Source organism: Anser anser (assembly GCF_964211835.1).
Source record: "Anser anser genome assembly, chromosome: 12".
Taxonomy (NCBI): Eukaryota; Metazoa; Chordata; class Aves; order Anseriformes; family Anatidae; genus Anser; species Anser anser.
In genome coordinates, this window is record NC_139733.1 from 19,089,553 (window position 1) to 19,114,553 (window position 25,001).

A 25,001-nucleotide genomic window follows, 5' to 3' on the forward strand; every position below is an offset into this window, starting at 1 on the left:
CAGGTCCTTAAAAATGAAAGCGTAATTAATTTCTCTCTTAGTAGCTGCTATACTTAAAAACAATAAATAAATAAAACACAGATGTTTTCAAAGAAATATTAAAAAGCAAAAGGGGGGTGCTTTTAAGTGCATTATTTTTTTTCTTAACCCAGTAGCAGTAGAACTGTTGATAATGTATCATACTTACAATATGTTTCTGTTGGCATTCATGCTCCATGCTTTTTATCTCCTTTTCAGAAGTTTTTTCATTAAAAACAGATTAGAACTAACAATCTAAGTACCAGGTTTTGAAAATCCTACTTCCAAGGAAGATATTTTTCCCTAACACCTGCCATTTTTTTCCACTGCATCTAAACCTGTTCAGGTTCAGAACTCTGATTTCACCCTTTCATGATCCCAAAATATTAAGATTCCATTCTCACTCAGTTTAGGTTCCTTGTTTTTTTTGTCTGTTACAAATATTGTTTGGCCAAGATGTTCTCAATGGAACAAAAATACTTTCTGTTCACCTCATCCTCGAGCAGGTGCCAGGCAATCTGCAGTAGCTATTCTGCTACCTGAGCAGTGTGCATATTTAGCAACACCAGGCCAACCTTCACTGTCACAGCACGGAAAGTCAAAAATAGATGACAGAAACATATTTCTTTCCATGAAGATTTATGCAGCTAGGTAAAATCTTCACATTAACAGGTTTTAGTGAAAGAAAATAATAGTTTTGGAATGAAGAACCTAGACTATAATATAAAAAGTCTCCATATTATATATACACTTGAGTAGATAGGGTTAGAATGATATATCTGTATATTCCTGCTTTCCTCTGTGATGAGTGTTCTGCCAACAACCTGTTCTCCACATCAGGTATACACCTCTCCCCTTATTAGCATTCAGTGCTGTGGCTGGGAAGCTACAAAAAAGTAAATTGCTTACAAAAGCCATATTTGTAACTTATTTAATGGTCGCAGCACTGGCTTCCTGTGTGATCCTAGGCTATCCTTAAAGGCTGGGTTGCAGTGTGCATCATGTTGTGTTACTGCCACAGCTGGGAGGAAGACATGATACTATAAAGGCAAAAAATGATGCCAAAAAGAATCACAGACGGTGGGCCTGGAAAGGACCTCCTGTCTCAGCTAGTCCTAGCCTGCATGGCGTGAAAGTCTCCGCAGGCTAACCCCTTAGGTGTTTTCTCATTTCTTCCTAGACACCACTAAGTGACGGTGCCTGAAACTCTTCCTGAGGCAGAATATTGCCTAATCTTCCTTTCTCGGAAGACATTTGCCTTCCATCCAAACTAAATTTTTTCTGCTCACAAATGTGTCCTGCTGTGGAAGTGGAACAAAATGTAACTGGGCAAATAATTCCAAGTGGAATAAGGCAGTCAGCACAGCAGGGTCTTCAAAACTTGATTTTTCTGGAATAACTTGATCTTTTCTCCCTGTCGTTGGTGGTGTTGCTTGTTTATGCTTTCAGAGCAAAGGGTTGCATTTTGTTGTCATGTCTTTTTTTAATGTGTAACTATTAAAAATGCCAAGGCAATTGTTATTTCAACTCTTAATTTGCTGAGGTTTGATAGATATTTGGTAGATGTTCTATTATCCCTGGCACTGCCTATTATAAATAAAACAAGGGATTGACCTTGTTTTAGTTTTTATGATAGTGCTAATAAAGTTCTCTGGCTCCCAGATAACAACTAACAGGCCCTATACTGCAGTGAAATGTTATGGTTAAGACTCAGTTGACGGTTATTGTCCAGTAAACTGTGAAGACACATCGTAGTAGCATGATAGTCGAAAGTTAACTGTAGTGACTGGTGGTTTCTGCCATGGCCAAAATCTGTCAAACTAGGTGCTCAGTGCAGATACAGTTGAAAAGTTCCTGTCCCTGAAAACTATGCAAGTCTATGTAGACAATGGAGTCATGGTGATTTTGCAGGTGATGAGCTGTGGTGGGGTTACTGACTCTTTTTTCCTGATCACATGGGTAAGCTTTCTTTAGGGTGTTAGATAGACAGCAAAATCCATATTTTCTCCAGTTTTAAAGATTCTTCAAATTAGTTATAATCTTCATCTTTTTTTTTTTTAAAAAAAAGGCCTTGCATCACTTTCTCCTGTAATCAGGGAGAGGGCAATGTGGATTCATTTTCTAGGTGGCTTTCCATCTGTGTATGGTGTATCTTTTTAATTCCTTAGGTTCAGTTTGAAACCTTCAAAGAAAAATATTTACCTAATTTCAGTGAAACTGCTGATGTTCTCCCAAAAGAAGGTGAATTTGTGAGGGTTCCCATTATGCTTCTCTTAAAAACAAGCTATCCCAAAATATTAACGAACAAACCCCACAAAATTGCACACCGATGTGTAACCTTTTTTTCTTGTGAAACTAAAGAGAACTGTACCTCCCTTGAAATTCAGAGTATAGTTTCACGATTTTGGGGGGTGCGGGCTAGTCCAGTACAATTATTCCATTTGACCAGAGCTTGATAGAGTTCATAGAACTGTCCTCAGTAATTTTTCCTTCAGAGTGAATTATTCTTCCCTGTATAAGTGAACACAGTCAAACCCCCCCACGTATAACCAGAGACCCCCACATTTAAAGCTACATGCTGCTCCCTGAAAGCCAAAGGCAGTTTTGCCATTGACTTTCATCAAAGTAGGAACAAGCCCTGTATTTGCAACTTAAAGTAAGTAGGTTAAAATTATGAAGAATGATTATTTAAAATAGCAATGATGTAATACCAGTGTCAATTCCATTATTTTAACAGATGTAAATTTGCTCTGCTCTTGAACTCTGGTGAATTTTAATGGCAATATTAAAGAGATACTATTAAGACTACTTAAAAGAACTATTTGTAAAAAGTGTCTCCAGTTAAGGAAAAAAAGTTTAAATTGCTTTTTTATTCAGTCTGCACAATTATTTATTTGAATGGTTTTGTATATTACAAATTAATATGTATTAGAAGATAAAAAGATCACACTAATATTACCAATGGTCATGGGATATGGCATAGCTTGTGCTGTTTAGACCAAGAAAATACACCTCATGTCCAGCTGTAGTTTAGGTAGCCTTCATCATAGGACAGATACAGGCTATGTATATTGTCCATAATATACCTCATAAGTACTTCAGAACTGGCTAAGTAACTTTAGTAGGGTACGTTTACTTACCTTGCAAGGCCAGTTACACATCAATAACTACAGTGTTGTACCTGGCTGACAACTACTGCACCTTTTCTGGAAGTTAAAGGGATTTGGAGGTTCTCAAAAGATCCAGTTCTAATTTTTTTGATTTTCGTGCAGCTGTGTTCCCATGGGCTGGGTGCTGATAGGAGAAGATCAGTATGGCAGGTCCTGGAGACCTCTTAAAATTTCTGTACAAGGCTATTAACATCTGCTGGTTTAAGAGGGCTTTATTTTCTGGAGTGAAACTTTTTTTTTTTAAATAAAACAACAATACCGGGGCCCCAATGCAAAGTTCATAAAATTAAATGGAAGATTTTGAATGGGTTGGCATTGCACAAACTAGGTTATCACAGGCCAAAAAGAAGGTGCTGCTACTTGTTTTTCTGGAGGAGAGTTGGATAAGTAATAAAGCAGATACTCAATAAGACTGAATCAGGGAAAGCCATATTCTAATAATTCAATACTGTTTTTTTTTATTAAGGGCTCGACAGTTCTGACATTAAGGTCAGTAGAAGTTTTGGGTTCTTTTTGATCTTCACATCACCTATAGTTACTAAATTTTGGGTGCTGCAATTCTTTTTTTTCTTAAAAGCATGCAAAGCACATCTTTAAGTACTGCGCACTGGCAACCACAAACAAGGGTGATCAGTTGGTGATGTTCAGCTACCTGGAATGCTGGATATTTATAATATGTAAGTATTATATGCATCTAGCAAACCTACTTTAGCATTGGTACAGAAGTTTTTACTACTCAGCCTATAGAATGCCTTGAGATAATTGGTGACATGGGGGGGAGATGAAATGAGCCTGCAAAGCTGGGATATGATCTGTTCTGAGTTTAAAAAGGCTTTGGGCTGAGCTTTCACTTGGTTTGCTGTAGACTAAGTGTTGAACCTAATGTACAAATCTAGCCCAGAGTTTTCACATTTCTAAGTAACTGATTCACCTCAACTTCTATTAATCACCTTCAGGAAGCAAGTAGGCTATTTAAATGGTTAATGACTGAAAAGGATTTAAGACTCTCAGACAAAAAGTAAACGTTTTTTTCACCTTAGTCTCATTAGAAAAGGTAAATATCAAGTGCTCTAGTGAAGCTGGACCTTGTGAATCATTTGACCTAGCAATTGTTTCTTCTACTAAGCATTTATGAGCATAGTCTGAGAGCACATTCTTCCAAGTATTCAGTTTTGATCCAAGAAAAAAATGTCTTTCCATTAGGTTTTTATTTCCTCCCCTTGCTCCAGACAAACCAGAATATTACAAAGGGCAAATCCATGAAAGTTTTTCTCCAACTTTCCCTTGGGGGGGAAAAGCAGGCTTTTTATCTTAAAATGACAGTCTTTCAGTTGTACAAAAAATAAAAAAGCATTTCACTTCTGTAAAAGGCAGCACGTAGAAAAACCTAGGCTGACCTGTTATGGCAGGGAGAAGGTGTATTTTGACTGTTGAATGCTTGTGTAAATGCAGACTTAGACACCACTGTGTATAAATACAACCTAAAGGAGCAGATTTTTTTTCCTGTCAATTGAAGCTTACGACAAATTTTGTTATCTCTGGATTTAGCATCAACATCACTTTTTGTATCACACAACAACCCAGAACAGTCAGCTTCTTGCAGTGCTCCTCCTTTTCCAGCCCTTGGCCACTACCTCACCCTAGTTTTGACATGACCAGTCCAGAAAAAAGCGCCCAGTGCAGCCTGTTTGTAGCTCAGTTGACCAAAGCAACCGTAACTTAATCACCACAGGGTTTTAAAAGCAGAGCCAAGCAGCCTAACCAGCAAATCGCAGTAAGCTCAGGAGAGGTCTTCTGCCAAAATTCAAACCCTGTTCTGCCAGCCTGCTTGTAACTTACTGGTACGGTGTACAGTGCTCTTGAGAATAATAAATATATAATCCCATATCCCACAGTCCATTACCACGTAGTGTTTGAAAAATTTCCCATTAACAAAACACAGTACATGCAGGTAAAAATATCAATGTGTCTCATTAGAGGGAGAAAAATGGAAAATATGTGTTGTATTAAAGCCAAGTTTTGGGCTCTTGTGCAGTTTGAGGGGAAAAATGTATTTCTGCAGGTGGTCTCTAAAGTGGAAGAAAGGATACAGTTTCTTGGCTATGCTAGCAATTAGAAACAGGGCAACAACACACCCAAGACGTGGCCTCTAATCTAGGCCAAGGCGTTCTTCATCTTCCTCTTCTATAAGAAGCAGATTGAGAAAAATGCCAAAGCACAAGCATAACTCCGAGCATATGAGTAATTCTGGTGACTTTGCTCTTGAAATCCTGGTTGAAAGACTCATATCCAATGTTTGCCTTGGTTTGTGTCAGTGTTGCACAGATTGTTTCAGGTTGCACAGCAACCCATAGAGTCCTCTGCTCTGATTTTCCTCAGCAGTAATAAAGGACTTGTGTGTGACAGGGAGATGAAGGTGGAGCTAAAATATGGGGGGATTAAACCCTGGGGAAAAATAATATAGAAGAACTGTACGTGATGAATAAACACATTGCAGACCCATGACTTGAAAAGCAAACAGACCAAAGCACTCAAACCTCTGTGTGTGTAAAATCCTTTCTTACCATTTTATAGGAATGCTTGAGACTGAAATCAGTACTGCAAAATGCTATTGGTGGCAGCAGAAGAGTAACATTGGTATTATTCACTTCAATGTACAGCTTCTGCTCTTCAAGCGTCAATAATTGATCCTCTGTTGAACCAGATCATGCCTGGGCACTGAAAAGCAGATGCTCAGTCTGTGTAATGGATCTGGAAGGGAGCTCAATAGCTGCTAGACACTCTGCCTGAAAGAGAAGGTCTAAAGAGACCAAAATCTAATTCTTGTGTATATCTGAACAAACAGCTTTTACCTGCTCTTTTCATTGAAATAAATCCATAATTAGTTTTCTTTTAAGGGAAGAAGCCCTACTTGTTATAGACTTACAGAGTTGCGCTCCCTTTTCCTTGGATAAATGCAAGCATGTGGAGGATCCTTATGGTTTCCTACTGTCCTTTAGTATATCTCAGGCAAAATCCTGTGCAGCAGTTTCTACCTGTAGTGTTTCTGGAGAGATCTCTAATCTACAGGGAGGGGAAAAAAAAAGAAAGAGCCAAAGAAATTGGAAGCTTGGAAGGGGAGGTCTGTTGGTTTTCTGCTCACATAAATTGTCTGCAAAGCACACGTGGCCCTTAAAGGGCTGCATTAGGTGGAATAATTCCCTTGGCAGTGTGGCACCACATGTTTCTGCTAGCCTGTGTGCTTGGTGCAGCTGCACAACGTATCGCATAACGCCATCAACGGCAAGCATGCTAGCTTGCCATTCCCGTGAGGCCCCAAGAACTGTAAATAGCAATAGGCGAGAAAACCGTGGTGCAGCACTTGAGCTGCAAGACCATGGACACTTAGCCAACTGCCCAGAGCCTGTACTCAGTGTGTGAGACCTGACAGGTGGCTGTGCCTCACCCAAGGCATTTAGTTTGTCCCAGTTGCAAACCCTGGTCTTGAGTTCAGAGCCTGGATGTCTGCAAGTATGGCTAAGAAGTCACCGTGACTTTCCTGGGGGCTGAGGAAGCACTGCAGTATACAGTCCCAGTAGGGTGCTGAGAGGAACTGGGGCTTTCAAATCCTCTTACTGATGTTACACCAAAAAAACTTGTGTGAAAGGGCATGGTTACACAGTCAGGTCTGCTGTGCGGTCTGCTCTAAACCTTTCCAGTACGTACCCTGTTTATGTGGCAGTGTGCTCAGCTTTCCTGCTGTCATCCCGATACCAGATGATGTCCCATCCCATGCAACGTCCTGAATCTCCTCCTCTATTTCCACCTTGCCCATCTTAGTATGTAATGAAGCAGTGTCAGGTGTTGTGGTGTGGCAATACATGGGCAGTAATAAGGTTCTTCTTCTCCTGTCTCTTTACCTTCATCCTTTGTCAAACTCAACCACCTCAGAAAGCTGCATTTGAATCACTGAATACTGGCAGTGACAAATTTTGGGCAGCCTGTGGTAAACCCAAATCTTCCTCACTGTTGCTGGTGACTGCACATTGGAGATACTGTTTGAGAGGTTCGAAGACTAGAAATGACATTTGGTATTGACTTGAGCCGTGCAATCCTCCTCTGAGAAGGATTTGCTCTCTGGTCACTATGGACAAGGAAATCCTCTACATCCTATGTCTGCCCTGCCTATGTTTTGCAGAGTCCAGTTCAGTTCTCTGGGCATTCCCGTTGGCACCCAGGTGGGTGGAGAGCAGCTGAGAGCTGCCAGAGCTGTGGTTTTGCTCCTCTGAGCTTCTTGGAAGAGCAACCAGCCACATATCAGACAGGGCATAAATTTCATATTTCCGGGGGGTACAGGAAGATATGTCGTCTTACAAAGCAAGAAGAGGGAGAAGGATGCTGTGCTTGTCAGGGCCTCTGGCAGGCAGGGTGAGAGGGTGATGCCACCTGCTTGGCTGACCTGAAAGGTGCTACCTTTCATTATTTGCATTATTTGTTTTCCCAAGGTTGTTGAGACGATCACTATAGTTCAGCCACTCATTGCTCAGTTATCTGACAAGTTTTTGTTTTGTGAAAGTATATTCACATACTAAAAAAAAAAAAACACTTGGGAAAACAATGGTGTTTTACATATAAAACTGTTTTATTTTGTATGAAATTTAACTGAAATGATCTTAATGACTTATGTAAAGTGAAATATTGGGTTTTCCTTTTTCTTTCTCTTTTAGCCCTGGTCTCACACAGGCATATTAATGATTATTTGTCAAAGTCACACTGTTTGCTTACAAGGTACGAAGGCTTTTTAGACACTATAATGACAGCTTTTGATTCACTTGATAATATTTAGAATAAGCCATAAAAGCCAATCTCTGAACGAACAGACCGCTTTTATTGGCTTTTAGTGCTATTACTGCTATCATAAGTGGTAAATTGGCCTAATGCAAGTAATACTGCTGTGTCATACTGTAAAAACCGCTGCTTAGTTTTATATTTTATTTATTTTTCATGAATTTTTTTTTAGAGCTTGGAGACTGTACTATCCTTCTACAGCTGTTGGTGATTCCCTCCAAGTGAGAGCTGAGGAAGCTTCCACTGCTGTTTCTTTGCATAGTGATTTTCTTTGCATAATGATTATAATCAGATATGTCCCAGCAGAGATGGCAAAGTTAGACACAAAGAGTGAGTAGAGGAAAATCATCCTGAATTCAGGGTGTCCATCTGCAGAAGGAGCTTTCAGAGAACCTTAGGTGAAGCAGGCTCAGTGTATTTATATAACATCAGTTTTTTTAATTATGCTTATCTTTGTAATAAGACTATTATTCACAGCATCTGCCTCTCTGCTTCCTTTGCCTCTTACTTGCTTGTGCATGCTTTGTTGGTGTGTCTGTTCTTGGTACAGCCTAAGCCTGACCCAAATCTAAGTGGGTTCAGCAGGGTGTCTGCAGAGACAGCCTCTGGGGTCCTGTGCAATGTCCCTGTCTCTGGTAGACACCTTGGGATGATGCTTCCAGCCAGAAATGACAGTAAGTAAAACCCCAAGTCATTACAGCCCTGGCTGTTCTCTTGGAGATAAGATATTTAAACTCCTTTTCCCCCCAAAGTGACTATCTGAAGCTCATAGGTCATTTTCCTTTTAAATGATAAATAAACTGAAAACAAACAAAAAATCATTACTTAGCTGGAAACTGAAATGGACTTCACATTTGACTTTTGTCTTCTTTTGCAGTAGTATTTTAAAATATTAAACATTTAAAATATTTGAAGTCGATACATTCAGTCACAACTTGGTCTAACCAGAATGACCACCAGGTGCCATAGTTTTTTTTTTCCTGTGGCTCTTTTGACTTTTTCTTCTGTCTATTACAATGTCTTCTATTGTATTATCCCCAGAGTATAAGCAAGAATTTCAAAGATTTAAAATTCTAGTAATATGACTTTGTTTCATTTAATCAGTGGGGGGAAAATTTATAAAACTTTATATATTTTTGTAGTACTAATGTGACAGCAGTCCTTGAGAAGAAATGAAGGGAAATTGAAGGGGCTTACATTTACTTCCAAATTTCAATTCTTTTATCCTCCCCTTTCTTCTCCGTTGTCGATGCACTATCAAAGTGGCCTCTCTTCAGTCAGGAGTACTGACTGATTTATCAACCATGATGTAAGTTTGGGACTTGCAGTCAGCACAGATACGTCTATATGACAGCCTTATAAGGCATTAAATTTAAACTCTGAGTCAAATTCAGAGTTGTTATACATGTAATAGTATGGATTTCCTGGTGTACTGGGCTTCTGTTAACCATCGAAAGAGAAGTTACAATTAGTGTGATTTTTGGCTACCTTGGTATTCAATGAGTTCAACGTGAGTGTAGCTCCCAGGGTGGAAAGCTGAAAGAGGAGCACCTGATAAAAATGTTACAAGAAGTAGTCCTATGAAAGTTGCCGGTGTCTGAGGATGGGCTCTATTTTTCAAAGACTCCTCTCAACTTATTTCTAAGCTCCATGTATTTAGCGAGAATCACGCAAACAGCCAGCACGAAGCATGGTGAGAGTTAACGTGGAAGTGAACTTTTTTCTGACTGTCAACACACAGGTCAAACCCTAGGAAGGCTAGAGGTAGGAAATACCAGGCTGAATTTGGTATATAGTAGTATATAGTAAGTATATATATATATAGTATATAGGTATATAGTGGTATATAGTAAGAATGTGCGGTTAGTGCAGCTTTATCTGAAAATCAAGAGTGAGACAACAAAAATAAATGTTTCTTGTTGGGCAGGAAAAATGTAGTGTTTTAAACTTAGCTGAAACGTGAATATTTCAAAGCCAAGTGTAACTTCACTGTGTTATACTATGAGGCCATTAAAAAAATTACCCTAATGACAGAGAAAAGCCTATTTGAATAATAATCACTGACTTAACTGAACACATGCTTGAAATTATTTACTTTCAGTATCCTGTGGGAACAGGAAGAAGAATCATATTCTAACTACAACTTTGACATTAAGTATTTGTGGATGTGATCGTGTTTTGCCACACATTAGTTGCCATGGACATGTAACCAAAAGGGACAATGGTGTTACAAGGGTTTGACCTTTTTTGATGACTGTTTATGAAGACTGCATAACAGAGAACTCTTCTCTGTAAATCTGATGTTTGATGCTTGCTTCAGAGGGAAGATAGAGATTTAACCTGTTTTTTACTCTGAAGAACTGAAGTAACTTTATTTACCCAAATCTACATGTCTACTTCTTAAATAGAGGTGCTGTAGTATAGCAGAATGGCATTGCTACCTGCATCTTTGATGCTGCAATACCATTTTCTCTTTTGAAACTGTACTTAAGCATATTTCAGCAAAGATATGAAGAAACATAATTTGTCAGTAATCAGTTCTCAGATGTCTCAACACTATCAAGGCAATGTTTGTGTTTTTCTGCAGAGCATAACAGTGAGCACTGCATCTACTTTATCTCTGAAGCCTCCTGACATATTCAGGGAGAAGTTTTTCTTCCTGCACATATTTCTGCACTGTGTATATTCATTTATGTGTGAGAGAAAACATTATCATGTTTAACTGCTGCAATCATAAGCACATTAAGTAGACAGATAATAAACAATCCATCTGAATTTATGATTAAGTTAATTGTGTCTGTTTTTCTAACATCTTTATTCAGATTAAAGACTGAAATTAGAATGAGACTATATATAATTAGGAGACCCTAAGAGACTGTTTCACTCCTATAAAATAAAAATTAATCTAGTTTAGGGGGATAGCAAAAATCTCTGTGCCACTTAAGTATCTCTTAGGTGGTAAAGAAGCCTTGTGCAATTCTCTTCAAAGAGATGAATCTCAGCTGTAGTAAGAGTCATAAAGAAACCTGGCTGACACCGAGGGTTTCAGCACCTAATTTTTGCATATGCTTTTCTGCCCAGCAAGCACCAGGCTCTCAGGTTCAACATAGAGGACAAAGTAACAGGGAGCAGCAATAAGCTGAGGGGAGAGGTGTGGGAACAAGATGAGTCCAAGTAGGAAAACTACTGGGAGGTGCTGGGGAGAAGGACAACCTGAATGTTCCACTTGCACTGGGCACCTCTACCAGCCCTTGTTCCCGATAGAGCAGGAGGAGATGCTCTAGTCCCTTGTCCTCTACATGGGTGAGATCAGAGCAGATTGTTGACTGGGCACAGCCTGGGTTCAAACTCCTCTCTACCTGCTCTCAGCAATGTACTGAGACAACCTATTAATAGCTTTCCACATCATATTGGATAACTGAATGCTCACCTGCACAGGGACTAGAGCCAATCTGTTGCCATTCTAGCAGGTGTCTTTTCTGCTGGGCTGTAGTGTTCTTCCTGCTCTCTCTGGAGCAATGAGCTTTAAGTAGTCCAAACATATGTACTTAATCTCTAAGCTGTGGTATTAAGGAGAGTATGATAGCAGGTGACTAGAGTTTTCTTCTGGAAGATGTGAATTCAAGTCCTCATACTGCTGTGTGCTCTCAGCACAGACAAGAAGCGTCCCAGAAGAATTCCTTACCACTAAGCTGTTCTGATAAGGATTTTATTATGTCCAATATTTTATTATTGGACACTTGGAGCAGTCAATCTTAGTGTCTAAGTATCTTTCCATTTGGATTTAGTTCTAAATATTTTTTAAAAATGGAAAAATAATTCCTTTGAACCTCAGCGAACATAATGAATATTTAAAGTAATTCCACTTTTGGTCTTTGTCTAAACTTGTAATTTAACATCTTTCATAAACAATAGATATAACACCAGAGTTTAAATAGCTGATTGAACACACACTAGTAGTGAGGATTTTGCTATACCTCTATGTGACAGTCAGTCTGGCTCTACGTACCGGTTTATAATCTTGCAGGCTTATAAAACATGTGGAAATTGACACTCAGCTGTTTAGATCCATTATTACCTGCCTTTGAGCTCAGTAAAAAAAAAAAAAAGCATCTTTTGTAATTCTTAAGGAACTAAAAACTTCATAAACTAATGAACATTTAGATTCCAAGGTGTCTCAGTCTCCCTCCAGAAGAAACTGAGAATAACCCCAATGACATCTTCATTACCCACATAAGAAGGAATACAACTGCTGCTATTTTTTTCTGCTTTCAGAAGTGCAGGCTAAAGCTGATTGAAGAAACCGACATTGGGCTCCACTTCTGTCACTGAAGAGAGACAAACCTCTTCGTGACAGTGATGCATGTACTGGAGCCCAATGCCAACAACACCCCTAATAGGGAGGGGAGCAGGTATAGTCAAGAGCATCAAGAATGATAGAGATTCTGAACTACATATCACTTTTACTTATAATGAATTTTCTTTACCAACCAAGTTACTTACTCTGTTTCCTATTGGCAGCTTTCTGGTTTGTATTGCCTTAGAACGAGAATACGAGTTTTGCATTTGACCTTTCCCTCTTTGAATGGAAGCAGTAAAAATAGGACATCTTGTGAATGTTGTTTTATTCCTCCTACCTAATTTATACCCTAAGATGATTACAAGTATCTGTTTCAGACATGCTTGGTCCAATTAAATCTTTTGCAAGCCAACATGACTCCATTACTTTAGTGGAATTACTGATCACTTTTCTACTTAGTGCTTCCTACTGAATATAGGCTATAAGAGGCCCTTAGAAATAGGGGATCTGCTGTAATACACGTACTACTAAAAAGTAAATTAACAACTGACTACCTGTGTTGTTATGTGGAGTTAGGGTTTTTTTTGGCTGCACTCATGCAACCAATGGGAAAATCTTGAAAAATTTGCCCCAGTACAATGAAGAATAGGAATCTTCTGGAAGACTTCTATGCGGTGAATGATAGAATAAAAACCAAAACAGAAACCCACACCACATCTTCGGATCTTTCCAAACATTGGCAGTTAAACAAACAAACAAAAAAATCTTTTTCATTCATCTGTGGAAATTCACAAGAACTTAGACAAACCTAAATAAACCTTGCATCTACATTTTTACAACCAGTATCCAGCTTAGGAGAGTGACTTTAAGCTAACCTTATCATCTAAAGCAATGCCACTCCTTACTGTACATTCATACCACCTATGTGGCAGTACTTGAAGCCTTACATCTCTGAGGACTCTCCAGTTCAAAGATCAAGGACCAATCAGTTTATAAAACTATAATTAGGAGTGGTGAGCTGGGACCATTGCAGGTTTCATATACTCCTTCTCCGTTGGAAGAGAGTCTTTAAATCTGCTGTTTTACAACTTAAAGGAAGGGTTGTCTCAATTAATTCATTTGGTCATAGTCCTGAAGCTGACAAGGCATCTTCCAGGAATTCGAGCCCCCTGGGATCCTTGTCATCAGTTTTTAAAAGTGTATTTTTTTTTTGTGTGTGTGGTTCTTATCTGGAAACAGTCTGCTTAGATTACAGCATTCATCTTATAAGAATTTGGTGTTTTCTGCTGCATGAAACTGAGAGGTATTTTCTTTTTTTTTTGCTATTGGTGTTCTATAAAGCTTTTCAATCCGATGTCTTAATTCAGGCTTGAAGAGAAAAAGCTTCTGGACCCAAGTCAGCAAAATGCAGGAAACAAATGTCCAAGTGTGGATGTAGAATTACATTCATTGACTTCTGAGTTTAGAAATAAATTATAGAAATGACATTTAGCTACCTAAATGCAGTGATGCAAGTTGGATTGGAACACTTTGCTGAGAATAATCTCTCTGAACCCAAAGCACAAACCTCATGCTGGCTACTCCAGCCCCTGCAAATCAGGGGAAAGCTGGAAGGTTTTGAAAGAAACGAGCCTCCAAATCTCTCCGGGGTAATTCCCCCTGTGCAAAACCAGTCTCATGGCAGGGTATCCTTCCTGCTTCATTACTTTTTGGAAAAGGCTCTTAAAACCCCTAGGTATCCAGGGAGAAGGGTATGCTGGGGAAAAGGTGTTTGAGTGCTGCAAAAGATGAGTTTTTTGCTGTTCATCCAGGAATATATCCCAGGGCAAGGCTGTGGGGGTGTTATGGGGGGGGGTGCAGTTAGGAATTGCCTACTCCCACATCAGATTTCTGGGATGTACTGCTCAGAAGTGTGGCACAATCTCACCCACTGGGATTACTTCTGGAGTAAGGGATTATTTGAATGATGTGAATAATGTCACTACAGCCAGGCCTATGATATGAGTAAATCTCCCTTTTCATATGAACTGTGCTCCTTGGAGGGGTGAAATATAATCTGAACAGAGGCTCTATTTACCACTTAAGCCTTAGTTTATGGTTTAAGTGCTGACCTTGCACTGACCCTCAATACAGGGCTGAATTTTAGCCTACAGCGAAAATCTGCTGGCTAGAGCAGCCGATTAAAGAAATCAGGGTTAGACTCCTTACTCTTTGCAAGACAATGAAAACAGGCTTATTTTTGACAAAATGTTTCTGATTTATGAGAATTTTAGTGCAGAAAGGGGCTATTTTGGAGAAAGTCTTGAAATTAGCATTTCAGTTATATTTTTGGCAGGAGAGCAAGGAAGCCATTTCATTAACTTTTCACTGGAAGTTATATATGGAGGGCATTTGTGTACACAGCTGGGCAGCATAAAACAGGAGGGCTTTGTGTGAGAATATCCTGAAATGAAATTTCATTTCTGTGCAACTTGGATCTGCGTTCCTGGGCTGCCAGGGACAGTTTTGGATGTAACCGTAGGAGGGCAGTATTAGGCCCTCGCACTTTTTACCTTGCGTTCAGTCCTTAGCAATGGATGCAAAAAATAGTGAAGAAACCGCTGCTGGCCCCTGTGCAGAATCAGTGCCACCTTTTACCGCCTAACGTCAGTCAGATAAGCTCCTGCCTGCTCCCGTGTATCCATATGGCTGTAATCATCAAGCAATGCTGAGAGATTAAATGTTTGTAAGGAACTCCAAAAGTCACGTGCTGAAGCTGGTGTGAATTTAGCTCTGCTTTGACCTCCCTTCCCACCAGATGACTGCTTTTCTGGCACTATCACCACGGTGGTAGAAGGAGCCCTGGTCCACGTGGAGGAGACATCCCTGGATGTGAGTGAGTTGCGTGAGCTGGGAGCATCCCTTGGTCAGCCCCTGGGAGTGTTACTCATCCTTGGGCACCGCATTTCTAAGGGCATGTCTTGTGTGGCTTCCAGATTTCATAAGACTTCCTCTAAGAGCTCTGCTGGATTAGGAGCCCGCAGAGATGTTTCTTGCCTGGGGTGTGATGGTTTGCTGGTTGCCCATCTTCTGGGTGTGTGTGATGCAGATGGGGGCTCATGTCCATGCAGAGGACACTTCTTAACATTTCCTTCACGTTGCACTGAATGTTCTTTACATATATGCATAATTATTTTTTACGCTTTGTCATTTACATAATTTCTGTATGGCAGGGCAAAACAAGTATAAACAGTAATAATGCATGCAGTGAGGATTCCTGCTTTAGTTTTTCAGGGTAGAAATGCAGATAACTTTGCCAGTGCTTCTTTGTAAATCAGCCCGTGTTTCACTCTGACCTGAAGTTGTGTAGACATTTGCATGGGGAGATCTGTACCTCCATCTAAACCTGCTTCCCGCTTCCCTTCTCCAGTGAAGAGCTTTTCCCCATATGAAGAAGCAAGCAGAGATAACTGCCTCAGCTGCTGCAGAAAACAAGTTGTTTGGCTTTACTCATACGTCTTGGCTTTTCTTGAGTTGGTTCTCACCAGTGCTAAGGTCAGACAAATCAAAAAAAGGCCAATAACTGCCTTTTTCTCATTGTTTTGCGCCCGATGATCTGATGCATGCTCTCCAAACAGGCTTTCTCTGTGTGATCTTCAGAAATAACAGCACTGAGGAACAGGCTCAGAAAAGATTGATACTATCAGAAAAGATTGCTGGTATAAATTCTTTGCTCTGCTAGCTCTCAGGATAGGACTGTGACCCCTTCTCTGTCTTTATTCAGGCCCTCAAACCAGAGCATGTCTCATGGTGTTGTTCAGATCCAGACTTGAGTGACAGGTGACTTAGGAGGTTACAGGTATGTTTTAGGACTTCTGGATAGTCTATCAAAACCAAACCACGTATCTGTCAGTCTGATTCCATGCGTGCAGTTTTATTATTATTTCACTATAGTTCTGCATTCTCCTAGATGTTGTGAAGGACCTCAGACCCTCCAACTAAAAGGCTTTTGTAAGCAAGAAATGAAAGGAGAGGGTAAATATCGTTGTTCATTTTAAAAAATATAGTCTAGAGCCATGATTATGTAGATGTTTCTCTCCAAGACTGTTTTGGCTTATGCAGCGTTATTTCTTCCCCCCATGCCCCCTCATCATCTTTAACTCCCATGAGTCTTCCACTGCACTTGTGGAGAGAGAAATGAGTGCAGCAGTGGGTGCACATTTCTCAGAGGTAGAAGCATGAGTAGGATTTTTTGGGGGTCTTCTTGCCCAAAGAAGTTCCTACAAGCACAGCTTAATGTTTCTCTGTAATACTTTTTACATGGCTGGTTTGGAGTCTGGTTTGCTTTGTGAAAGTATTCCTTCAAAATGAGGCATGGATTTCAATTTGTAGGGGCTGGAAGACAAAAAAAAAAAAATCCTCTTCCAAAAAACTTGGAAGATAAATAACTGGCAGCCAAATTAAAATCCCTTCCCCCTGCATTGGTTGAACAGCTTCTAATGTTGAAAGCCAACAGGTAACATACTGTGACCCACTGCACTACTAGTCCATGAACTACTACTTTGCAAAGCATTGGTAAGAAACAGAAGTCTACAAAAGATAATAAAGCCACAGCCTAGTCTGTATTTTATGTTTATTTCTGATACTATGTGGTTCATGATTGTTTCTTTTAGAAGGAACAAATAATCAATACAAAACCATGAACAAAAATAACTTTTCTTTAAAACTGGATGCTAAAAGAACATATAGTCTTCTTACTGTGCTTGACGGAAACAGTAAAGTCTGTTCTCCACAATTCATTGTTTATTGGAATGCCTGAAATCTATATGCAATGTATTTTTAAAACACTTAAACATAGAAGTTAAGCTTCTGCTCCAGGCAGTATGGTTTACCTTTTTCTAAGAACCTGATGTGTACCACAGAAGTGCGTAAAGCAAAGAAACAATAACGCATTTTAAATAACCAAATTTCAATATAATATAAAATAATGTCCATATTCCTATCTCCAGGAAAAATTCTTTCTCTTCTGAGACTTCAGCTACTTCCCGACTCAGCTGCTGTCCAAGGCCTTCAAGGCCCATTTCTCTGTTGCATTTTAGAGAAGAGGTGCAAATAGACAGCGCTTGGCTTGCTTTCTGAAGGAGATTACTGTCTCCAAGAAAAAAAAATAAAATTTGTATATTGCTAATGACCTAGAAATGCAGAACTGTAGGTCTCTGTAGGAAGGGGAATAGTAATAAAACATGGAGCATGAGCATTACCCAAGCTAGATGAACTCAGGAACATAGAGGTGTGAGAGATGTAACTGGCTACCAGAGTAGATCTAGTCCAGAGGATAAATAACTATATGGGGCTCTGAGGGCTCATACCTACCCTGCTCAGAGACTCTTTTCTTACTATGGACCAGTTAAAACCCTCTATACCCCTTTTGTAAAGTCACAATCTCTTGTGCTGTACCCTGTTCTGATGGAATAAATCTTCATTTCAGTTATGTGCTTGCTGTTTACAAACTAAAGTACAAAGCTGTTTTGTAGGATCAGACCCAGATCTCAATCGGCTATATCGTTCTTTGTGATGCTCAAATTGCAAATCTTGCAGAGTTTCTACCGGTGTAGCTGACACCTTGCAAGTGGAGGGTTTTGGTTGTCCAGCCAAACAAGGCCTGCATGTTGGCCAGTGAGCTCTACTTAGGCATGCAATTTTCATTCTGCAGAAGTGCTGCATAAACAATGAAAAATGCAAGGTAGAGACATTAATTTAGGTCTATTTTAATGCAGCCCCTATCGTAGCTTAAAAGATATAATTAAGAACACGAGTTTAAAATAGTGATGCGCATTTTACAGATGACATAATAGTTGCTATAAATGGCCTTTTCCTCAATACCTTCCTAGTTAATATTTTCAAAATGAGGTCACTTGTTGAGTCTTTCCAACACACACTTGTTAGGATTAGAATACAACTGTTTTCATTTTAAAACCCAAATTTGCACCTAACTGTAGATATGTAATTTGTATTCTTGAAAGTCTCCGCATTCATATACTTCTCTTCTGTGCATGCGTGTGAAATACAATGAAGTGATTCTGTTATGACCAACAAACATACATAGAGGGTCTTGTAATAAGCAATGTGTTAACTTACAATTACATTTTTCTAGCAAAAAAAATAATATATTCTGACCTTCCCTTTTTATGCATATAGTGATATGCAATAAGAAAATCTTTACAATCTCATGTCTGTCTTCTAAAATAGTTTAACTAGTAGAACGTAGTGTTTGAAATACCTTTCTTTGACAGTTATTTGTAGCAAACAAGCTACTTAATACCTGTCAATTTTCAGCCTTTAAAATTGGAAATTCCCCCTATAACATCTCCTATAACATTTCTACCGCTGGGAGTCTATATTTCATGAACTGATGACAACTGATGCTACTTATTCTAAGTTAGCACGCTGCCAAATCCAAAGATTTGGGGTTGAATTTTACCCCCAGCAATTTGAGGAGACCCGACAAATGTGAGTCCAATGCAGTAATGGTTTGATTTAACAAAAACTTTTCATTAGGAATAAGAGGATGATCTGTGCATCTTAGTGTTGTAAGTGATCTTAAATAAACCTTCCAAAGGCATGCAAGCATATTGGAAAAATGAGCTTTCAGTGTACTCTAAATTTTGGTAATTTAGGCCATTCTGCACCAAAAGCAAATGTACATGTATGTTTCACAGGTGTCAAGCTATGGAATTAATATGGTAGAAATTCCTCGCCATATTTAAGGCTGCAAAATTTCTTGTGTATCTTTCCAAACACAAACCAGTAATTAACAACTCAGCAATGCAGCTTACCTTTCTTCAGCCAAGAAATATTTTGCTTGTCATTTTCAAAACTTTCTGCTGGTTTGATTTTTACCTTTTCTGTCTCTGCTTCTGACATCTGTGGGGGAGAAAAGAATTTTGGGATGTCAGGATTTCTTTTAAAGAAAGTTTCTGACAACTGTGTTCTCTGTTTAGGTTCCAGCTGTAATAGATTGTTTACTTACACAGACACACTTCTTTTCCTGCAGATTATTTATACTATATAATATCTCAGTCATTAAATTTATGTTCTGTTCCTAAATGCTTTATCAATATTACATGGTTGCTGTTTGTAGATGGATTGTTTTGTAAGGTTACTATAAATTATGTTATGAAAGGAGTGAGTGATACAGTCGTAGCATGCTGGTAAGAGATGTACATACAACACAGAACAGATACGGTCTGGCTACAGAGGAGGTGTCCAGCCTGCCTGTTTATTGTGGTTCAAAGTTGCTGCAAAGCCTGCTGTCGGAGAGGTATAATTATGTAAATAATGATAAATATTTATAAAGGCAACTCGAACCAAGCGTATCCAAAAAAACATTTACTGCCACTTGCGACAATTTATTTGCTGTAACGAGAAGAATCACATGCAAGTTACAGTACCTGAGGGTATTATGTATACAGTAGCTATCAGCCCATACACTGAGGTTTACTTCCATTGCCTGCTAGGAATAAGATTATGCTGTCCGGGCTTCTTCTAACTGCTTTATATTTTCACTGAATCCAGTTAGCTAAAGCATTTCTCTATTTTTACCTGTATCTTCCGAACGGGGATGAAAGCAGCAGGGTTCAGATGCTGGGGAGGAGTGCTTTCGGCCAAATCCCTCGCTGTGTGTTGATGTCCAGCATTCCCATACACTGACAAAACCGAAAGGATGAGCAGTGCACTCTCTTCCTGCCTGCTGTGTGGTGCTAGATTTGTCTTGCTGCCAAAATCAGCCAACTTATTGCTGAGGTTTTCTTCTTTTCCTTTTTTTTTCTTTCCCTTTTTGTTTGCATGCACCTCTAGAGCTGGGTAGGGTAGGGAAGGAGGGGGTAATCAGCATCCCAGCACTAGTGGAGTGGTAGAAAATCAACAGCTTTGTGAAAGAAAAATTGGTTTGGAAAGGCTATTACTGCAGTTCATAAACCAGTGGATCTGCAAGGGGAGAAAAAGTAAAAAGGGAACCAGGAAAGTAATAGTGACAAATCAGACAAATGTGTCCATGTTTTGGCTAAATGCAAGTTAAAATAATGAAGGGTGTACGAATCAGACCCTGAGTGTCTACTTACAGTTGCCACTTTGGCAAAGAATAAGATCTAATCCTGTGGGGAGCTGAGTGCTATGAATGCCCTGAGCTCAGGAGGCAGAAATCCATCCTCACCCAGGAGGGCAGGTGGGCACAGACAAGCATTGGACAGGGACGAGAGGTCTCGAGTGGGGACAGTGCTCGTGCTGGTGGGCTTGATGGTCAACAAAGCTGATGTCAAGGTAACTATTGGACACTAAAAATTAAATAATTGAATGCTACTAGTTGGCTGTTAAAATTCACTTGCTATAGTTACTAGCAATGCTGCTCTAATGTTGGTGAGAGCAGGGTCAAGCCCAAAGAGAAAAAAACTTTAGGGTACTCAAATGTTGTCCTACTTCTTCTATAGGACAAAAAAAAGCAAATGCCACTCTGCTTTCCCAAACTGAGTTTTGAAAGTATTAGTTGCAGAGTACATTCAGAATTACTCAGTTATCTTACCTTTTAAGCAATATTTACAAAATTTCAAGCAGCATTTGTCACCAGATACTATAATCCAAGATCCCAGTGCTTAAGTGTGGCCAATAAATAATAACATATTCCCTTTGTTATGACAATTATCTTCCTCTACTCTCCCATCACATGTCATTCTTGCAAGAAAAAATGTTTTCTTTTTTTTTCTTCCTACTTCTCCCGTGCCAACATGCCTGAGATTCTTCTACCATCTTTAGCTAATTGTGAATTGCATGGTAAGTGCCTACTTACATCTCCAAATTGCAATGATTAGTCTTGCATGGTTTGAAAACCTATTTTAAGCAGGGTACTTTGGGAATAATTGCAACCACAGGGGGGAAACGTCTAGGGGTAATATTTTAAGATCTTTGTTCCATTCCCCTTGGATGCAGCTTTGAGAGTCATGTATTTTCAATTCCCCCGTTTCTCCCAGAAACACTTTCCTATTTTTTCTATATTGTTGCACCTGTAATGTTTTAAATTTATCAGTGGTGCTGATTCTTCAGCTGTACTTGCCAGGACAGGCTGTAGAGCGAGCTCCTGGTGGGTCCTAATAAAATCACCTGGGCTCTGTATGGGTCAGCCTAGACCTATAGGATTGCAACTTGGACCTGATGTTAATCGGCATTTCAGAAGCACTGCTTAAAATGAAGAAATGGCTTATTTCCAAAGGAAACTAGAGAGAAAATTTTCTACACACTCACTCAGCACTCATGTCTCCCACAGTAAAGCAACCAAGAAAAGCCCATCCAAAGCTACAGCCCTGAAAGATGCTGTTCCTTGAAAGAACAGCTCCTGAAGTTGCTGTTCCTTAGATTTTTGTTTTTGTTTGTTTTTTTTTTCCCAACTTAAGCTCTTCTTGAAACCAGCAGGAGCTAGAACTCAGTCCAGACAGCCTCCAAGAGTGCAAGAAACCAGTACCACTTGCAGCTGCTGATGGCTCATTACTAAATATCTCCCCCAAGCCATGACAATACTGATTTGTGCAAATCAACCAAATAAAAACCTGGCTTTAAATCTATGGTTCAGCAAGAATAACATAGGTTCCTGTTCTGAGATAACCTGTTCATCTGCTACTCTCAGACAAGATGCGTTGTACAATTCCTCTGCCTGTTGGTAAGATGCAAACCCTCAGAAGTTACCGAATCTGAACCTCGGGAAAGATCTCACCAGCTAGTTAACAAAATATTAAATGAGTTTTCTATTTGGAGTGTTCTCCATTACTGATGTTCAATTAACAGTCTAATGTTTTCAATCCAGAAACATGAAATATAACCTTTCTTCATCTTGATCAGCTCTAGTTTTCTACTGAGGCATATTTGTGTGTGTATTTTTTTCCCCTCATTTAATTATTTCAGATAAATGCATCAATACTTCTGTTTCCTAATCAATCTTAAAGCAGTTAGAGGAAAGGCAGGCTTACCATGCATCCTCAGTATTGCCAGACTTTGAAAAGCAGGAGAAAAAAAAAAACATTATGCAAGAAGGTCATTAAAATATTGAGTAAACTTGTTTCTATTAAAGCTGTAATTGAATTTTTAAAGCCATGGCCCATTTTAAACGCCGAACTTTAGTTTATGGTTTGATAATTCATGTCACTTCTATTTTATAGGTTTTACTTTATAGCTATTAAATAGCTATGGGCCATCACTTGTTTCTTATCCTTCCAGATTGTGAAATACGGCATTTATATGGAGGATAAAAAAATAAAAAAAAATCATAATGCCAAAATAGATATGATGTCAATCAGCTGCCAGATAAATGTACTGTGTCAAGTGCTTGTTGAAATTTGAGAGTATATTTTTCTGGTCTGCTCAACTAGGAGTGCATTCAAGTCTTTGTAGAGTTGGAGAACAGGAAACTTTAATAGACTGTAATAACCATCAAAGCAGAGGAAAAATGTCATTGTTGGTCCTAGCAAGTAACAAAACTTAAGATTTCCTTGTGTGCTTAATGTTAGGTCAAGAGTCCAGAATCATGTGCTGCACTAAGGGAGGGACGCGAAGCTGTAGCCAAGAGGGTTTTTGGTTACATCCATGGGTACAGCATTTACAGAGTTATATTTCACTACCTGAAGTGATTTTTACTTGAGGAGCTGAACTGTATGCATCAAAGTTTCATTTCCAGGAAGTAGAACTACACAATTTCCACAGCACAACATTGGATTAAGCAGTTATTTCTGTTCTGCATAGCCCAGGTAAAATGTAGCCACTTGTCCACTGGCAAGTGGCGCTCTGTAGCTTTGGAATACCCCACACTGCAGTAAATGTGTAAGGAGGGAAAAAAAAAAAACACCACGATGAAACTATGCCTTTGCTCCCTTTCGCACCCTGGGGTGATCATTTCCAATAATAAAGTGAGTATAATGTGATGTGCCCTGTCAAAGTTAAGGAATCTCTTCTTGATCATGCATCTGTAGGTAGAATATTAAGTTGTGGGAACACGATATACAGCCAAATTATCCTGGTGATTACATGTAAAATGCATGGTTTTTTAGCCGAACCATCATGTCCTGTGAGTGCTTCAAATGCAAAACAGCCTGTTTATAGAGACTACCTCAAACTGGCACTGACAAATGATCTATATGCTGCAGAGGCTCTGAGCAGTACAAAGACAGTCAGATTTTATTCCCCATCACTCTGCCTCATGGACACTCCAGGTAATTTTTCAGTAACTGTGTCCTGTAAGGGGAGACATGAGGCTTTATTTCACTTTGCCACTCCTTGCCACTCTAGATTGGTGAATGCCTGGGAATATGCTTAGACTGGGGAAAGGAATAAAATCTTGAAAAGTGTTGCAACGGCTGTTGAGCACAGAGGTCACTAATAATGCAGAGGAAATGTTACAAACCAGTAAGATTAGAAATACTCCATACTTAACAGGAAAGAAAAAGAGATGTTACATGTCAGCAAAACCACTTCACTCCCCAGCAAAGCAAAGTGTCTGAAGACAGCAGATAGCTTACAGGTTTCATCCTTCAAGAGGGCAAGGAGGGACTGAGCTAAAAAGTGATGAAGGGGACAATATCAGAATGGGATGGAGGGCAGGTGTGAAATAAAGTTGAACAAATGATAGTGAGATGCTAGAGTAGGGAAGGCCTAGGAAAGACCCAGCCTCTAACCTCGTCCAAGCTGGGGAAGGGGCTATGGATGTGCAAATATTCTTTGGCCAATATCCCTCCTACCCACTGTAAACTCTTGGAGTCAAAATGAAGGCACAGGTTTCATAATGTTTTTATAGTAACATGTGAGGTATGTGAAGCTCTGTGTACCCTGGCTTCAAGCAGAAAATCCTCCTGTGCTTCCATGTTGTTTTGTCTGTCGTGGACCAAGTTCTCTGTTGCCTATGTGTACACTGTCTTTTTGCATGGCTCTGCACTGGTGGGCATGTAGGTGGCTGTATTTGAGTGGAGAGTAGTGGAGAGTAGTTTAAACATAGTAGATTTTTCAAAAAAAAAAAGTGTTAGGGGACAGTTTACCATCTTAAAAGGCTCAGTTTTTGTGCATTTAATAAGGCAGGTAGAAGTACAGTTCTCTTGGGTGGACCCCTCTAGGCTAAAGGAGACCTGCTGCAGGAGATCTTTTCAGACTGATGTTTGAAAGCCTTTGGGCCATTACAGCAAAAATTAGGAAAAACCTGTATAAGATGAGATGGAAAATAAGCTTCGTGGTCTAACTGCTGCCTTGTCTGAATGTATGCTTGTGTAAAGGAGACAGGAATGTGGTGTTCAAGAACGGGATGTATCCTCTGGTAGCTATTGTTGGTCACACTCATCTACAGGACTTCCATGGGAGTGAAGGGAAGTTTGTGTAACAGATATGAAAAATGAGGATCGTATCTTCATCGCAACAGTTTATTGCTGCCCTTCTTGTCTTTTATGCTGAGCTTCCTACCCCTTTGCAACAGTCCTCTTTCAGCAGATAAAGGAGCATGATCACATATTCCCGGAGTTGTTGTAGTTGTTTTTCCAACACTTGCGTGTATATCACTTTCATTAGTCTATGCTGGATCTTGTCATCTTTGTTGGAGCTTCTTTCTTTGTAATGTGGTATCCAAAAGTGGTCACGCATTCCTCCTAGGACTTTGCCAATATGGGATTAAGCAGTGAGGTTACTTG

The 25,001-nt window shown here is 39.5% G+C and overlaps 1 protein-coding gene and 1 long non-coding RNA gene across 6 annotated transcripts in view; one reads left to right on the plus strand and one right to left on the minus strand.

Annotated features, from left to right (window-relative positions):
* The window catches only part of MDFIC2 (MyoD family inhibitor domain containing 2), a gene marked incomplete at its 5' end in the record, with an annotated part of 43,123 nt that extends 23,905 nt beyond the window's left edge, over positions 1-19,218 (minus strand). Inside the window, one exon of the mRNA XM_083795611.1 lies at positions 19,131-19,218. Within this exon, the coding sequence (XP_083651737.1) occupies positions 19,131-19,218 (88 nt within the window). The remainder of the gene's footprint in view (positions 1-19,130) is intronic.
* Positions 1-25,001, plus strand: part of LOC310880182 — a 125,672-nt gene that overhangs the window by 7,888 nt on the left and 92,783 nt on the right. The window contains exons 3-5 of one of the 5 annotated variants that reach the window (XR_014571513.1): positions 3,655-3,677; positions 3,766-3,865; positions 7,895-7,930. The exons of 1 other annotated variant lie outside the window; for it this stretch is intronic. This is a non-coding gene — a long non-coding RNA (uncharacterized lncRNA). Of the gene's footprint in view, positions 1-3,654; positions 3,678-3,765; positions 3,866-5,762; positions 6,092-7,894; positions 7,931-8,187; positions 8,300-10,602; positions 10,783-25,001 lie in introns of those variants that run through there. 3 more of the 5 variants (XR_014571514.1, XR_014571515.1, XR_014571516.1) reach the window with 3 other exon arrangements.